The following is an 18541-nucleotide window of genomic DNA, read 5'->3' as shown; positions in this document are numbered from 1 at the left end:
CTGTCACAAGGACTGTATCTGCACGTTTTAAACTAGTCTAAAAAGGACCTATCACCTAGTAAAACGTTTAAATTTACCTACATGCTTCAGTCACTATAAGGCCTCATGCACACAACAGTGCCTGTTTTGCGGTCTGCAAACTGTGAATCCGCAAAATACAGATGATATTTTTTGCAGACCCACTGACAATGGCTCAGTGATCCGCTTTCCGCATCTGTATGTTCGTTCCGCCAAAAGGATAGAACATGTCCTATATTTGGTCTCAAAATGTGGACCACTAACCCATTGAAGTCAATGGACCTGCAAAGAACATGGATCGCAAAATACATGCAGTTGTGTGCACGAGGCCTGGCTGATTAAAACTAAGAAACAGTGACAATCCTTAAAACAGACAAAATTGAGGGTGCAATACAAGATGCATTATAGGGTTTGTCCCACAATTAAAAGGGGTTCTCCACTTTTGCTATATTGATGATCTATCCTTAGGATATATAGCAAAGAACAGGGGTGGAGGCATTACATTTTTTTTTTTTAAAAAGTGACATTTTATTACACAAAATCTCAAAGGGGAAATTTATCAAAATGGTGTAAAGTAGAACTGGCTTAGTTGCCCATAGCAACTAGATTTCACCTTTCATTTTTGACAGCTCCTTTGGAAAATGAAAGGTGGAATCTGATTGGTTGCTATGGGCGCCTACACCAGTTCTACTTTCCACCAGTTTGATAAATCTCCCCCATACTATATAGAACACACACAGTGAAAGGGATGCCGTAAAAGGGAGAACCCTTTTAATCCAGTCCCCTACAGCAATGTGTAAATTGCTGCAACACAAAGTAATCATTTTATATTGTAAACTTAATCCAAATACTTTGAGATAAAATGAATGCATAGTGCTACATAAAGCAGAAAATCAACCAACATGAGCCAAATGAATCAAAATGTGGGCGTCTAAAAATAAACATAAATGGAATAATAAGATACAAACACCCGTGTGCAGCTAGGCTAGAATTGCTTGCGGTTTGAGATTTTGTATAATAAGATGTATTAGGGTCCATTCACACATCCGTATGTGTTTGGCGGATCCGCAGAACACGGACACCGGCAATGTGCCTTCCGCATTTTGCGGACCGCACATCGCCGGCACCCTCATAGAAAATGCCTTTTCTTGCTCGCAATTGCGGACAAGAATAGGACATGTTCTATTTTTTGGCGGATACGGAAGTGCGGATGCGGACAGCATATTCCGGCCCCATTGAAAATGAATGGGTCCGCACCTGTTCCGCAAAATTGCGGAACGGATGTGCACCCATTTTGCGGACGTGTGAATGGACCCTTACATCGTCAATTATTGAGTAGTGCTTCCTCTTTATACCTTCATCCCTGTTCTTTGCCATGTATAAGGACTTGGATTGGGGAGGTTGGTAGCACCACGATCATATTAGCTGTGCCAGTCCATTGTCTTGTTCTATCATCAATATCAGATCGGATATGTGTTTGTGACTTTTTAAAGGACATCTGTCAGCAGATTTGTACCTATGACACTGGCTGACCTGTTACATGTGCGCTTGGCAGCTGAAGGCATCTGTGTTGGTCGCATATTCACATGTGCCCGCATTACTGAGAAAAAGGATCTTTCAATATATGCAAATGAGAAAGCTCTGCTTCCTCTGCAACTACCGTGCCCTCTCCAAGTGTGGCGAGGGTGGGCCAGCAGGTTCAGCAAATTTATCTTCATTTATGCCAGTTTTCTGGAATAAAAGACTGAAATCTACAGCAGTATGCAGCTGTCGTGGATTTCAGTTTAGGTGCACAGAGTGCTAGTGGGTGCACCTAATTTATTACAAGGTCTGCGCCTCACCAGAAATTAGACCCATTCTCCAGCAGTGCAGGGATCATCAAGACACATGTAGAAAATGCCGGTCTTGTTAAATCTTCCCCAATGTGTCTCATGGCACCACCGTGAAAATGTGTCTAATGGCGCTATGAAAAGCAGCTTCTAATGCACCGATACTTAGGCCCCTTTCACACGGGCGAGTATTCCGCGCGGATGCGATGCGCGAGTTGAATGCATTGCACCCGCACTGAATACCGACCCATTCATTTCTATGGGGCTGTTCAGATGAGCGGTGATTTTCACGCATCACTTATGCAGTGCGTGAAAATCACAGCATGCTCTATATTCTGCGTTTTTCACGCAACGCAGGCCCCATAGAAGTGAATAGGGTTGCGTGAAAATCGCAAGCAAGTGCGGATGCGGTGCGATTTTCACGCACGGTTGCTAGGAGACGATCGGGATGGAGACCCGATCATTATTATTTTCCCTTATAACATGGTTATAAGGGAAAATAATAACATTCTGAATACAGAATGCAAAGTAAAATAGCGCTGGAGGGGTTGAAAAAAATAAAAAATAATTTAGCTCACCTTAATCCACTTGCTCGCGCTGCCCGGCTTCTCCTTCTGTCTCCTTTGTTGAATAGGACCTGTGGTGAGCATTAAATAGTTACAGGACCTTTGATGACATCACTCCGGTCATCACATGGTACGTCACATGATCTTTTACCATGGTGATGGATCATGTGATGACCGGAGTGACGTCATCAAAGGTCCTTTACCCAGGTCCTAAAGAAAGAATACAGAAGGAGATGCCGGGTGCGCTATCAAGTGGACTAAGGTGAGTTAAAAAAAAAATGTATTCCCTCCAGCGCTATTTTACTATGCATTCTGTATTCAGAATGCTATTATTTTCACTTATAACCAAAATAATACAATCTACAGAACACCGATCCCAAGCCCGAACTTCTGTGAAGTTCGGGTTTGGGTACCAAACATGCGTGATTTTTCTCACGCGAGTGCAAAACGCATTACAGTGTTTTGCACTCGCGCGGAAAAATCGCGGGTGTTCCCGCAACGCACCCGCACATTTTCCCGCAACGCCCGTGTGAAAGAGGCCTTAGTGGCTGTCCTGCAGCTCATGTGCAAGCAGAACTGAGACACATTAGGCAGATATTTGGAGGGTGAATTAAAAGGACACCTGAGGGCGTCATAAAAGGCACGTAAAGAAGCATTTTTTTTTTAAAATGATTCCAATATAAAAATTGCTGTTTTACCCGATGTAAAATAAAGGAATATATATTAATTTATTGAAAAACCCTTTAACATTTTACTAGAGTAGATACAGAAGAAGCAGGGAAATATGACTGCAGTGCACGATTTTCATGAGAAGTCAATCTATTGCCCAGTACACACTGGCAAGGCTGAGGAGGTTTATCAGGACGAGAAGTTCTATATGTGTCTGTGCCCTTCAGCACTATTCCATATAACAGGGAGATTCCTTTAAACTGTTGGCTGTAAGCATAGCTTACCCTTTCCAGAGCCAGCTCAGGTTCACCTCCCGGCCCTGCTCCAGCAAGTCTCTCGCAAAACGGAGACACCAGATCCAAGGCTTCTTGATATTTTTTCTGGCTATAGAACCAATAAGTCATATTATGTACACAGGAAGCTGTGGAAACACAAACGCTGACTTAAAGGGGTTATCCATGAAAAACATTCTGCAGTTTTCAAACCAGCACCTGGATCGGAATATTTTCGTAATTGCATGCATTTACAAATTTAATATAGCCAGTGAGCTAGTCAATAAAATGTATCTGTTTAGCGCCACCTGCTGTTCTTTTTCTTATTTCTCTGTCCACCTGAGGTGGACGCTCATGCTCAGTCCCATCCCTCAACTGCCTCCTGAGCTGTGATAGGAAGAGATCTTCAACACAGAGGACACATCTCCTTAGCTACAGCAGAAAGGACGCCTCCCCCCCCCCCCCCCAGATCTGCCAGCTTGAGATAAATTTAGGAGAACAATTGGAGCAATGAATGGGGAAATCTCTGGATCTATGTAAGATGCAGTGCTGGTTGTACCTTTTAGAAAGATTGGAATCTACTATATGATGTCTGATTTTAATTTTTTTACATTAAAGGGGTTGTGCAGCTTTTTTGTATTGATGACCTATCCTCAGGATAGGACATCAATATCTGATCACTGTGTGTCCGACACTCAAAAACCCTGCCGATCTGCAGAGGAGGTGGTGCCCCATGTGAGCGCTGCTTCCTCTTCATTACACTGCCCCTCGTCTCGGAAGTGCAGCATAATGACAAAAACTTGTAATTACATTACACCGCCTATACAGGGGAGACGACACGTAATGTAATGAAGAGGAAGCAGTGCTCACAGAGCGCCAGCTCCTCTTCAAACAGCTGATCAGCAGGGGTCCCAGTGTCAGACCCCCACCAATCAGATATCGATGACCTATCCTGAGGATAGGTCATCAATACAAACAGGCTGCACGACCTCTTTAAATTATGGGTATCATGTTACACATGCATGGTTTGCCTTTTCATTATGTGTGTCCCTTCTCTCTTCCCCTAGCTTCTGCTCTCTCTTGTCTCCTCCCCTCTTCTTCATTCTGGCTTCACCCCTCATCTCAGCTACTTGTTCTGTTAGCTGCTCACAGCATGATTTTTTGACCTATCCATTTGTTCATCGGTGTATGATCTGCACAGTTTGGAATAAACTTCTTCACGATCTACAAGGTGTCGTTTGGATCGAGTCACTGTCAGCCAATTCAACTAAGATTGAGGTTACCGCTATCTCAGCACAACTGTAAGTTACAGAGATAACACTTTCGATGCTTAGATTGGAGAGGCAGAACAATGGGATAACCCATTTAAAGGGAACCTGTCACTTCTACTATCCTACCCTCACTGAGCGTTTCTAAATGTTCATTGTGTTGCCCTAAACATATAAATTACACTTTTAATTTCATTTGCAGACAAATTCAATAAGTATTATGCATTTTTGTACTTCCCGCCTTTTATTTAAATTAACATAAAAGAGTCATATCTTACTTGTGTGACCAGAGAAGAGTCATATTTTCAAGCTCTGACTCATCTCAGGTTAATTTGCATATGTTTAAGATCGTTTTTTTACACAATAAAAGCACACAGAGCTATGGGGACTGGATATTGCGGACTTGCTAGTGGCCATCTAGCAGCCCATGTCCTCAGCTCTATACACAAAATCCCGGTGACATGGATTTTGAATGGAATTTTTTTTTCCAATTCCAAGTCAGTTTTGTAGTAACACAGACATTGTGGGTGAGTAATAAACCTGTTATATTTAAGAATTCTGTGGTGTCTTGAGCAGAAAGGCCCCGTATGGCGATCAGCATCCTGGACACGCTGTCTTTGCAGGCTCCCATCAGTAGCTGCAACTCATCGGTTTTCACGTCCTACAAAGAAACCAAATGACAATTTCAAACTCATACAGAGGAGTCAGGATCAGGATATCAACCTATCGATGCAGGTACTCCTTCCATAATGTAGACTGTACTCGCTACAGTGGTGCAGAGCGACAATCTGCCAACCGGTGATATTACACACAATGGTCAAGAGCGGACCCTACTGACTCCTATGGGAGAATGTTCTGGGCAGAGGGCATTGTACAAGGGAAGACTAGATAAGAGGTGACATCACCTATTGTGAATGATGGACCCTGTCTTATCTGTACACAGAGGCAATATCATTACTGGCAGGGTTAGAATGACAGATAAGCAGATAACTGCAGGAAAGTCATCTGTACAGACCAAGAAGTGGCACCCATTATTATACATTCCCTTTAAGAGACCATCTGCTTGAGGATTTAAAAAAAAAAAAAAAAAGCACAATATTTGTAATTTTGTATAGTCTAACCCCGGACTTCCACATACAAGTCACAACCTCATGTCTGGTACCTTGCAGTTTTGGAGAAATGAGCAGGCCACGTTTGTAAATTGCTGGAGGCCGCAGAACTGCTGCTGTTTTAAGGATCGGAGTAGGCGAGACCCATCACTAGGAACCTGAGAGAAAAATATACATGCAATAGTGTACAGCAAATGTAGCTGAAGTGTTCATTATGGTTTACACAGACAAAATGATGATTTCCAAGGCAATCTTTCTATATATGGGTATCCTGGTTTGGGATCTAATGTGGTGGCATAGATCAGACCTTACCAAAATTTTAAGGAGTTTTCAAGATCTTTATACTGATGACCGATCCTCAGGATAGGTCATCGGTATCTGATCAGTGGGGGTCTGACATCCTGATCAGCTGTTTGAAAAGGAACCGGCGCTCGCAGTACTGGAGCACAGCACAGCACTATACAGCGGCTGTGCTTGGTTTCGCAGCTCAACCCCATTTACTTCAATGCACCTGAGCTACTGCTAGGCCACATGACCGATGAACCTTACGTCACTTGGCCTAGGCCAGGGATGGCCAACCTGCGGCTCTCCAGCTGCGGTAAAACTACAACTCCCACCATGCCCTGCTGTAGGCTGATAGCTGTAGGCAGTGTGGGCATGCTGAGAGTTGTAGTTTTGCAACAGCTGGAGAGCCGCAGGTTGGCCATCCCTGGCCTAGGCCATGTGACGTCAGGTTCATCGGTCATGTGGCCTAGGAGTAGCTCAGGTGCATTGAAGTAAATGGGGTTGAGCTGCGAAACCAAGCACAGCCGCAGTACAATGTATAATGCTGTGCGGTGTGATCACGGAGAAGGCTGTGGCAGACACCAGAAGACCAGTGCCTTCTCAAACAGCTAATTGGCAACGGTTCCGGGTGTGGGACCCCCACCGATCAAATACAGATGGCCTATCCAGAGGATAGATCATTAGTGAAAGAGTCTCGGAAAACCCCTTTAAAGACTACTATAGTCACAAGCTGAATCCCACACCACTTCCAGTGCTGTTCTCCAGCCTCCCTAAGAAACTGGAAAAGTTAGCAAATAGGGGACAGATGGAATGGGGTACAACTGCAGATCAGACTATACAGCATTACCATGAAGGCACATAGGAGCTGTAGACCCAAAACACCATTTTTAAATCAAGGCTATTTGCAAAGTTGCTTCATTTTAGATGCATTAGCAAAAGTGGCTGCAAAGGTGTACATAGCATTTACAGGGGTACTCCACTACCAAGACGTTATCTCCTATCCAGTGGAAATAACTGTCAGACTGGTGGGAGTCCAATTGCTGGGACTCCCATGGATCTCTATGACCAATGTTTGAATGGAGCAATGGACAAGCATAAGCACCACCGCTCTGTCCAAAGTCTATGGGACTGCCGAATATAGCCGCTCTGCTATTACCAGTAGCCCTGCAGTTTGAATGGAGAGGTGATGTGCTTACTCAACCATCACTCCACCCAATTGTGGGACACAGGACTCCTGTTCTCATGACCGTTAAGGGTCCCAGTAGATAGGGCATACTTGTTAGGCCTCATGCACACGGCTGTTACCTGTATTGCGGACTGCAAACAGCGGGTCCGCAATATACGGGCCCCAGTCGTGCGCACACTACATATTCACTTGTATGGGTCCACAATCCGGAAGGTGCGATGCGGAACAGAGGCACGGAAACCCGTGGAGAGCTTCCGTGGTGTTTCTCTCCGTGCCTTGCACCAGTGCAGACGGATCACGGACCCATTCAAGTCTGGACCCGTCTGTGGAGGCTGCACAGATTTTTCCCGTGCATTGGGAGACCCTTATGGGAATACCCCTTTATATTATACTAATATATTATTATATACATATTATGAGCAGATCATCATCTCTTATAAAGAACAAAATCACTGTATGAATCACTTCTATTGACAAAAGATGGAAAAACTGCTAACTACTACCCTCACTGGAATTAACGTACATACCGCAGAAACTTGTTTCTCCAATAGCTTAAAGTGTGCCTCAAGAAATCTGGCCAGACTAAGAACAGCGTGTGCTCCCTGCTTCACAGAGTCTGAGGCATGCTTGAGGCGACCATCCAGACATGAAACTGTAAACTGACAGCACTCACTGAGGGCATGGCACTGCCAACCATCCCCAAGGGAGGAGACCCCATCAACAGTCTCTGCCATCTGCGTCAGACGCTTCCCAATCTCAAAGGACTTTCTCCACTCGTGGATTTCTATGGCAAAGTTTAAAAGCCCCAGTGCAGATTGGCAGCAGCCATCGGACTCCTTCAGACACGGAATGGCTTGCTGGATGACCTCACTGGCCTGGTGGAGGCAGCTGCTTTTACAGAGCACCCGAATCCTCTCCAATGTCATGTCCACCAGCGACAAGGCCCACGGGTGGGTTAACTTCTTCTGAGTCTGTAAAGGTTTAATCAACAGATTTTCCAGGCATTCACTAAGAAAACAGGCATCACTTTGGCTGCAAGATTTCCCTTTGGCTTCAAAGGCCAAAGTGGCATATTTGGCATGGCGAGAAATAGTAACGGGAGAGTCGGCATGAGAAGACGACATCTCCACCAACATGAGGAACCGCAGCGCGTGTAGGCGCAGACACAGGACGTCCCGGTTGTACGGGCTGGCACCGGATTTCTGCTCACGTTCTCCTGCCGCCTTCCACAGACACTGAAAGCTGCTTTTAGCAACAGCTGCAAAGTCACCGCCATTTTGGTGCTGTGAAGGGCAGTCACTGAGGTAGAGATAAAGGAGACCCGAGAGTTGCGTGCAGGCCTGAAACTCAGATTCGTGTGCGGAGACATTCTTCAGGAGGTGAAATAATATCTTCTCCAAATAGAAAGGCGTTCGCTGGGGGCTGGACACGCAAAAGCCCCGACTCGCCAGCTCTACCAGAGGCACCAGGCTTTGTAGGTGCTGTCCATGGCAGGTGGACTCTGCGGCCCAGTGGTTACAGGCGCGCAGAAGACGGTCGCAGACAACACGCTGATCTGATAGCTGGTCTGGACGGGATGGCTCGCAGGGGACATCGGTCATACATGACTGAAAGGCAAGACGTGTTGTATTAGTATTACCATCCACATACAAAGAACAGAAATATTCACGTGAGCAGAAATCCGCAACGTAAACGGACATACAGAGAAAATCCACAAGTAATGTGCGGATTTTATCGCAGAAAATTTCCACAGCGCGGGGATGAGATTTGATACCAATGTCATCCCCTTTGCGCCTATTGTGTGGCTATGTTAATCAGGAGTTTTTTTCTATGCTAAAAAAAAAGCAAAAAAAAAAAAGGAGGGCAACAGTTTGTAGCCCACGGGGTCAGAAGACTCCCTCCCGCCGCCTGAACACTTACCTGAAGTTCAGCATGCAGTTTCACTACCTCCTCTAGTGACGAGGTCAACTTTATAAAGTCTGCTGCTTTAAAGGCCTTCATCTATACTTCAAATAGGTATCTGTAGGGAAAGAATAAAAGTGGATTCAAAAACTAAAACTAAAAACCATAACAGGCTCTTGTCCAGCTATGGCTACTGTGTATCATAAGGATCTGCGCAGTGCCCAACAGGGTACAACTGCTTTGAGGGCAAGAACAAACTTTAAAGGAAATGTATCTTGTATCATCTGGTCAAATAGTCATCACCGTATACCACCATGATATTAATAGTGAGAGGTCACCGATCTATGATGGGCAGGGGTCTTCTCCCTCACTGTTCTGCAGCAGCTCTGGGGTCAGAAGTCAGTGGATAAAGATGTCTGGTGCTGGAGCTATTCTGAAACATCTGATCAACAGACTTTTGGGGTGTCTAACGATCAGATATTTTACTTGATCATATAACGGCAACTTATTTTGCATGGCTTTATGGACATTATCATAGCTTTGGAGTGTGGGGGGAAATCGGAGGAACACAAGCAGAACATACAAACTCCATGCAGATGTTGTCCTTGGTCGGAACTGAACCCAGGACCTCAGCGCTAACCACTGAGCCACCGTGCCCAAAAATACCCGTAAAAGGAGTATTCTGGGGAAATCATTTTAATTAAAAACTGAGTGGTAGGGTAAAATGACAATCTGCACTTGATCGCCCTCGCCCACCGCTGCTCCTCCAGTCTCATCTTTAACACACAAGAAATGGCTTGGACTGCTGGCTCACTGGCTGAGGGGGATCACATGGGTGTCGGAGCCTCAGTTGCATATTTTGGCATATTTGCTAGAAAATATAGCGCAGCATGCAGTGGATTTTTTTTTCAGCAAAATGACACCATGGCGGAACTCCTACAGACCTCATAATTCAAGAGGGAACATTGGGCGCCATTGGTGTCCTTTATTATAGATCTGGTGCTCCAGAATTTTTGGTTTTCTGCTCCTAAACCGGAAATGTCACCGCAGATGTGAACTAAGGGTCTGCTTAGGGCTCTGCCCGATCTTCAGGCAGGACGAGCACAGATAAACGCACTGATCGGCAATCGTTTGCTTTGGTTTATTACACTGGCGTTTACAATGTAATAGGGGCTTTACACAGGCAATGTCCTTCAGCACCTCACAAATGATGAGGCAATGGGGGCCACACCTATCTCCTAAAAGGAGCCCCGAAAGTAGTGGAGGGCGTACGGCACATGCACAGCCCCCCTCCATTCATTTCTATGGGGCCACCGAAAATAACCGATCACTGGCTCGGCTATTTCCATCGTGTCCATAGAGGTGAATGGGTGTGGTGGATACTCTCCCATTCACTTCTATAGAGCGCACTTGGTGGTGGCCGGACCGTAGTCCTCCAGCCAATCTCAAGGGTCCAGTCACACGTCCGCAAAATGGGTCCTCAATTTTGCGGAACAGGTGCAGACCCATTCATTTTCAATAGGTCCAGAATGTGCGCATTTGCAAAAAAAAAAAAATAGAACATGTCCTATTCTTCTCCGCAATTGCGAACAAAAAAAGGCATTTTCTATGAGAGTGCCGGCGATGTGCGGTCCGCAAAACGCAGAACACACATTGCTGGTGTCTGCAAAACACATACAGACGTGTGAATGGACCCTACGTCCGGGTCCCAGCGTTTGGACCCGCACCTATCAGACAATGGGGGCATATCCTAGCAATATGCCCCCCATTGTCTCAGATGAGAGAACCCATTTAAACCTAAATTAAAAGGGTTTTCTGTGACTTATATGATAACCTATCCTCTGGACAGGTCATCAGTATCGGATTAGTGGGGGTCTGACACCAGGGACACCAGCGGCAACCCTGTGAGCGCCGCTGACATCTCTGCTCACCAAGCACAGTGCTGTACATTGTATACCGGATCTGCTTAATATCGCGCTCAGCCCCATTCACTTCTATGGGGCTGAACTTCGTCTAGGCCATGTGACCGATGAACGGGAGGTCACTTGGTCTAAGGAAAGCTGCGAGAAGGACGAGGATCTACTGCAAGCTGATCGGCAGGGGTCCCGGGTGTCAAACCCCCCACAGATCAGATGATAGGTCACATCAGTATTAAAGTCTCAGAAAACCTCTTTAAACTAAACAAATTTTTTTTTTTTTTGTGTACTTATAACCCCTATCCTGCCATATTGCCATACATTGTGTTATTAATAATTTTCGTTCAGTAGATTTAGCAAAAAACGTACTTTTATGATATGCTAATTACCTTTCTACCAGCAAGTAGGGCGTCTACTTGCTGGTAGCAGCCGCAGAAAACCGCCCCCTCCTTCTGTTGATTGACAGGGCCAGCCGCGATCTCCTCCTCCGGCCAGCCCTGTCAGCATTTCAAAAATCGCGCGCCTGTGTTGATTTGGCGCAGGCGCTCTGAGATAAGGAGGCTCGCCTCCGCAGAACTCCCTCAGTGCGCCTGCGCCGATGACATCACCGAAATAGAAGACGTCATCGGCGCAGGCGCACTGAGGGAGTGCTGAGGAGGCGAGCCTCCTCATCTCAGAGCGCCTGCACCGAATCAACACAGGCGCGCGATTTTTGAAATGCTGACAGGGCCAGTTGGAGGAGGAGATCCCGGCTGGCCCTGTCACTCAACAAGAGGAGGGGGCGGATTTCTGCGGCTGCTACCAGCAAGTAGACGCCCTACTTGCTGGTAGAAAGGTAATTAGCATATCGTAAAAGTACGTTTTTTGCTAAATCTACTGAACGAAAATTATTAACAACATAATGTATGGCAATATGGCAGGATAGGGATTATAAGTACACAAAAAAAAAAAAAAAAGAGTTTAGTGGGGTGACAGAAGCCCTTTAACAACAACAAAAAAAATGATATAGTTCTAGGTCCTTTTACGATTAGGCCTGAAGGGGGCAAGCTCCTATACAACCCCAGGACAGGCTCCAGGATAAAGGAGGAGTTCTAATAGACAGGAATAAAACCCTCTTCTGGAGGCAGTGATGTCAGCTTATGACGTCATGGAAAACACAACAGAGAGGAAATATCACTGATAAATGCGAAGCCATGCACTAACATGGCACGTCTGGCTGCAGGACTCGTGTCCCCCGCACCAGAGGGACTGCTCACTATGGTGACCGGTGACATCTGCATGGAGACGGACTGTCCAGTACACAGGACTGGCAGTTACACACGGTAATGGCTGCCGTGAACCGTCACTACACTCCCAGCCCCAGCCATACCGGTCTCCGGTCAGCAGGCTCCGCTCTCCGCCGCACTCTGCTCCGGATTGACTTTCGCCCCGGCTCCCGCCTGCACTATTTTCAAATCTCGCTCCACAGCCAACCAGCGTGCGCCATAGGCGGCGTGTCATCACGTGCGAGCAGCCCCGGGGCATGCCGGGAACTGTAGTCTCTGAGAACTTATGACTTCGCAGTCAGACGCTTTGGTCATTTGGCAGGGCCGGGGAAGTTGTCCTAGTTCTTGTTGTGTACATGTACTGTAGAGGAGATCTGTGTTATATGTGGGGGCTGTGCTGCTTGTAATGTAGGTTTTATTTTTTTTATGTTGGTCCCACAGCTGTCTTACATTGATGACTGAAACTCCATACCTCCCAACTTTTTGGACGGTCAAAGGGGGGCACTTAAAGGGAGTCTTTCACCTTTATCTGAGCGTTTTAGACCGCTCAGATCAGGTTATAGACTCTGACCCTCATTACAATGGTACCTTTGTTTTCTGTGTCCCTCGTCCAGATCATGAAAAAAAACACTTTTTAAACGTATGCAAATGAGCTTCTGAAGGTGCCCAGCGGTGGCGTTACTGGGCGATGTGCCCAGAAAAACACACCTCTTTCAGCTCTCTGGCCCTCCCTTCTGTCCTACTATTACCTTCTCCAGCCGGCGGACGTCACGAGCGGCAAGAGAAGAAGTCAGGCTGGGAGCTGGCCCGCACCTGCGCACTGCTCTGCCCATTATGGGCAGAGGAACAGCTATTGCGTGTGCGCCAGCCAACTAAAGACAGCCGGCCGGCGCATGCGCAATATGAAAAGCTGTTCCTCTGCCCATAATGGGCAGAGCAGTGCGCAGGTGCGGGCCAGCTCCCAGCCTGACTTCTTCTCGTGACGTCCGCCAGCTGGAGGAGGTAATAATAGGACAGAAGGTAAAGCAAAGATTGCTTGCCGGCTCCCCACTCATTCTCCTGCAGGGCAGCGATGCACCACTAGGCTCCCATGATGTCAACATCCATTTTTACCTCACTGCAGCCAATCACTGGCTGCGACTGAGACAGGATCCCTTGTGTCAGGTGACCATTTCCATACCTCCCAACTCGCGGGATCGTCCTAGATTTTTTTGGCTGTGCCGTGGTCTCGTAATGGCTGAGGTATGTCCCGCTCTCAGCCGAGAGCGGACACAGATACATACAGTATTGTAAATGGGGCACATCTGGGCATAACTATTGTGGAAGCACAATGTGGGCATAACTACTGTGAAGGGGGCACATCTGGGCATAACTATTCATTTGTCATGATTTTAGGGGAGCCATCACTGCTGTGGCGATGTCAAACTGGATGTTGACATCGAGGGATGCCTCGCTACTTTGGGTGGGCACAGTCTCCACTCACCCTCTGTCGCAGGTCTGTTTTTTTGGACCCTCACCCCTTCTCTGACTATCGCAGTGGGCTCGCGCACTGGTGTCCTGTATGTCTGTTAGGCAAAATATATTTTGATTTGAACCTCACCTCATTCTCCAGTACTGGAAGGGCTAAACCCTCCTTTGGTTCTGTGTGCAGCTGCTTCTAATGTGTTTATCAGCTTCTGTTATATATGTTTTTCTGTTGGCCCATTCTCTGCCTGAGCAATAGCTTTACTAGTCTTCTAGTTCCTGCTAAAGTGTGCTGTATTTAATTGCCTGTGTACTGACTTCTGCCCGATTCCTGGATTTGACCCTTTGCTGCCTGACCGGACCTGTTTACCGTATTTAACCTTTGCTGCCCTGGACTTGGACCTGTTTATCGGATTTTCATGTACTCTGTTTGCCCTGACCTAAGCCTGCTACTGACTGCGAGTTCACCGTTGTCTTTGGTACTACGCACCAGTGTCTCTTGACCCCCTAGGGTTAGCAGTCAACCACACAGAGACTACTCCAAGAGGTAGTGGCCCGGACTTCCCAGACTTCTGCCTATCACTCGTAGTCCAGTGGAACATATCAATCTGATCTTGTCAATACCTTTGTCACTTTGCTTTCCACTTTGCTTTCCATGCAACAATCATTCCACCAATGCAACACCAAAATATTAAGTTTAAATCACCCTTTTCCCATTTTTACATATAAAATATACACTGCAAGTCGCCACTGTAACAGAAGCCCTCTGTTTGTCTGTTGGAATATTGTGGATTTTGGATTACTTTTTAATGCGTTATAAAAAAAAAGTGGTGTTACTGTCTCGAGATGATTAGGTTACCTACAGTGTCTGACCTAATTATCTCCCAGTCAGGGGGGAGGCGTTGTACGTCCTGTATGGGGGTCTTTATACACAATGTGGTTTTACTGTCAGGAGATAATTAGGTTACCTACAGTGTCTAACCTGATTATCTCCCAGGCAGAGGGGAGACATTGTGTGGGACTGTCCCGGATTGTGTGATTATTTCTATTGGTCTGTGTCGTTGTAACGCAGTTCTCCATCAGGTCCACGGGGGAGGGCCCCTTCCATAGAGGCTTGTATATAAGGCCAAGAGTGGCACCAATAAATGTTGTTCTTCTTTCCCTCAACTCGCAGCCTCGTCTCGTGTTGTAGGGAACAGCTATATCACTACTAGCTCTTGTAAGAGCTGCACAGCTACTGGAAATCGCAACTCGGTTTGGAAATCTCAGGAGCAGCTCTACAGCTGACCAGGGGAGAAGGATGTCGCCAATGGTTGACACCGTTACAGCCACCAATAAAAAGCCTTAAGCTTTGATTACGGCACGCATTCGCTGTGGCATTGTTTCGATAAGCTTCTGCAATGTCACAAGATTTATTTCCATCCAGTGTTGCATTCATTTTTCACCAAGATCTTGCATTGATGATGGTAGAGTCTGACCGATGCGCAAAGCCTTCTCCAGCACATCACAAAGATTCTCAATGGGGTTAAGGTCTCGACTCTGCGGTGGCCAATCCATGTGTGAAAATGATGTCTCATGCTCCCTGAACCACTGTTTCACAATTTGAGCCCGATGAATCCTGACATTGTCATCTTGGATTATGCCCGTGCCATCAGGGAAGAAAAAATCCATTGATGGAATAACCTGGTCATTCAGTATGTTCAGGTAGTCAGCTGAACTCATTCTTGGAGCACATACTGTTGCTGAACATAGACCTCACCAACTGCAGCAACCCCAGATCATAGCACTGCACCCACAGGCTTGTACAGTAGGCACTAGGCATGATGGGTGCATCACTTCATCTCCCTCTCTTCTTACCCCGATGCGCCCATCACTCTGGAACAGGGTAAATCTGGACTCATCAGACCACATGACCTTCTTCCATTGCTCCAGTCCAATCTTTATGCTCCCTAGCAAATTAAAGCCTTTATTGCTGGCTTGCCTCACTGATTAGTGGTTTTCTTACGGCTACACAGCTGTTCAGTCCCAATCCCTTGAGTTCCCTTCGCATTGTGCGTGTGGAAATGCTCTTACTTTGACTATTAAACATAGACAGACCCAGGTGCTACCATCTTGATTGAAAATTCTGAGCAACTCCTCCTTCTCCATGCCCAGCCTGTACTTTTATTTACTCACAAAAGGTGTAAAAGGGGCTGGCCCAAGACAAGGATACAGGAAGCGATAACATACAGGAAGTGATGACATATCAAAGGACTGGGAGGGGCAATCAATGTGGCTGGACAGACAATGCACACACCCCACCCCTGTATAAGGAAGGATGAGTCATGTCCATTGTCTGACCAGCCAGGTGGCCGCCCACCCCCCATCACTGTCAGCATGGACCTCATTCAATACTGCTCAAAAGTGATCAGTATCTAATAAAGATCATTCTACTGGTTCTTATAGGTTTGAGATTATCTGCGAGACATTGCTACGGCTATTGTCAGTACACGGTACGAGTATACCGACAAGGCAGATATGCATGTCTTAAAAACAGATATGTATCCAGAAAGGGATAGCGAAGCCGCAGCAGAGGTATAATATGTATCTCTCATTATGCAGACTTCACTTCTCTAATGTGTATAGACATCTGAAGGGAAGAAGCCCAGTGCAGTGCACTTGGTGCTCACAATTCCGCAAACGCCCCCCCTACACACTGAGAAACGTCTCCAAGCCCATGAGAAGGTTTTCATACTGACGGTTTTACCACTGGTCCCGATTCAGCCAAAGTATCCTCTGCTAGAGCGCTCTTTGGCTAAATCCGACACAGGGAGACAGATGACAATCTATAAAAACACACACACATCCTAAAGTAAAATGTCCGCATAATAAAATTTCCACAACAGTCCCTCCTCTTTGTCATATGCTCCCCAATGTCCCTCGACGGATATCGATCTTCTTCTTTGAAAAAAACTGTCTTGTAAAACAAAACAGATGATGGAAAACAGAAAGTCAATCTTGTCACGTAGCTTCTTTTCTTCGGGAGGTGACTTAGGAGGTGGCGTTTCGCGTTGGTCGCCGGCTGGTTTGGGATCCTCTGCAGCTGGTCCATGGTTTGGTCTTCAGGGTGTCTTGTCTGTTCGGGCTTCGGTAACTCAGTCGATTAGACATCAGGAACATCTCACTCCGGCGTATAGAAGGAATGGAAACAAAAAAACATAAGTATATGTCCATATGTCCTATTTCCTTTCGCCCGGATCCAATGGAAAACCAGTGAGCCCCAAGACCTCCCAAAGCTTTAAAAAGGATTCTGACCCTCACTAGTCATAGCTCGCCTCTGCCCTGCTCCTGTCAGTATGGTGGGCCTGACACTTGTCAATGGTGTCTGCTAGCCAGGCATAACCGTATACCTTCCTCACAACTGGAGGATCCCACATCTATGGGTCGCCTAGCTGCCCGGACACCCATACAGGATTAACAAGCAAGGAGCAGGAGCCAGAGCTAATATTAATATTACCCTCTAGGAATGTATCGTTATGTGCTATCAACAAATGCCTCCTTGTAACAAATAAACAAAAGTGATACTCTGCATTCTTTGACTTAGTTGAGCAGCTTCTTGCAGTGACCGGTGTGGATCCAGTTGTCTTGTCCCTCGAACTTCAGAGAGGTTGGCGTCATCAACAGCACCTGGAATGGCCCAAGATATCTCGGCTCTAGTCCCGTCCTCGGATGTTTCTTTAGCACGGCCCAATCACCTGGTTGACTAGAATGAACACTGGTTATTGAGTCTGGGTCCGGGAGAAACTGCCGAACCCGGTGGTGGACATCGGGTGATAACCCGTGGGGCTGCCTGGGGGCATACCTGATGGAATAAAAGGGTTACAGTGGAACATTCAGGCCATGGATCGGCCGTGATTTTTACCTTCTTTGCAAAAATCTGACCCAAGTACCATCAAAGAAAAGGCACTCATGATGGTCCTTAGCGTAATTCCCTACTAGGTTAGAAATTGATTGACATTTGAGAGGTTAGAAAGTTTGAAGATCGTTGTTTTCGGCACCACTTTCCTCCCTTCTCATCGTCCTTAAAACCAGGACGAAGAGAAGCTGGATTAAACATGGTGCATCGTCTCAAAGTTAGATGGAGGGATGAGAGAGATAGAGAAAGAGAAAAGCGCTTCTCTTGGACTCTGCAGTCTTAGCGGGACAGGAGTACTGTCACGGCGGACGTGCACTCAGACTAACAGATAAACCACCAACCAGGCTCTAGGCGAGAGGCAGGGGAAGGGTCACCTCCTAGCTAATCCCTGACCTCTCTCCCTGCACTGCTCAGCCCACATGCAGACCTTTGTGGTAGGTATGAAGTGTCCCCCTGCCTGGGCTGAAACACCCTAAATTCTCTGAGATGGTGAAGAGTGGAAATAGGAGCAGCCTGCTCGCACAGAACCTGGATGGGAGAGATGGCACAAAACAATCAAACTTGAAACCACACTTATCTTTCTGAGCTGGAACAGACAACCTTCCTTCCTAGCTTCCAAGACCAAAGTGATTCCTATAATCCGCTCAGAGCACTGGGGTGGAGTGCTATTTAAACTCATGACCCCACCCAGTGCACCTGATGAGAGGCGGATCCAGCACGGCTCCAAAACAAAACACTAAACTCGTGCTGCTATTCTGGCCGACCTCTGCACATAGTCAGGGCGGGGCATGACAAGTACATGACAGTGTTAGTTCGCACTGTCTGGGACTTTTGAATGCCCTGTTGCTGGAGATCGATGGATTCATGCAGCCACAGTTCTGCTTTCTGGAGGGAACC

At 46.6% G+C, this 18541-nt stretch overlaps 1 protein-coding gene across 1 annotated transcript in view; it reads right to left on the bottom strand.

Annotated features, from left to right (window-relative positions):
- The window catches only part of ESPL1 (extra spindle pole bodies like 1, separase), a 106140-nt gene extending 93681 nt beyond the window's left edge, over positions 1–12459 (bottom strand). Inside the window, exons 1-6 of the mRNA XM_040425799.1 lie at positions 12390–12459; positions 9123–9222; positions 7730–8809; positions 5785–5889; positions 5163–5283; positions 3367–3503 (exon numbers count right to left, since the gene is read on the bottom strand). Coding sequence (XP_040281733.1) covers positions 3367–3503; positions 5163–5283; positions 5785–5889; positions 7730–8809; positions 9123–9203 — 1524 coding nt within the window. The 5' untranslated portion in view covers positions 9204–9222; positions 12390–12459. The remainder of the gene's footprint in view (positions 1–3366; positions 3504–5162; positions 5284–5784; positions 5890–7729; positions 8810–9122; positions 9223–12389) is intronic.
- Positions 12460–18541: the final 6082 nt, after the last annotated feature.

Source organism: Bufo bufo, chromosome 3, assembly GCF_905171765.1.
Source record: "Bufo bufo chromosome 3, aBufBuf1.1, whole genome shotgun sequence".
Taxonomy (NCBI): Eukaryota; Metazoa; Chordata; class Amphibia; order Anura; family Bufonidae; genus Bufo; species Bufo bufo.
The sequence above is the reverse complement of the archived record's forward strand: the minus strand, read 5'-3'. Positions and strand labels throughout refer to the sequence as shown.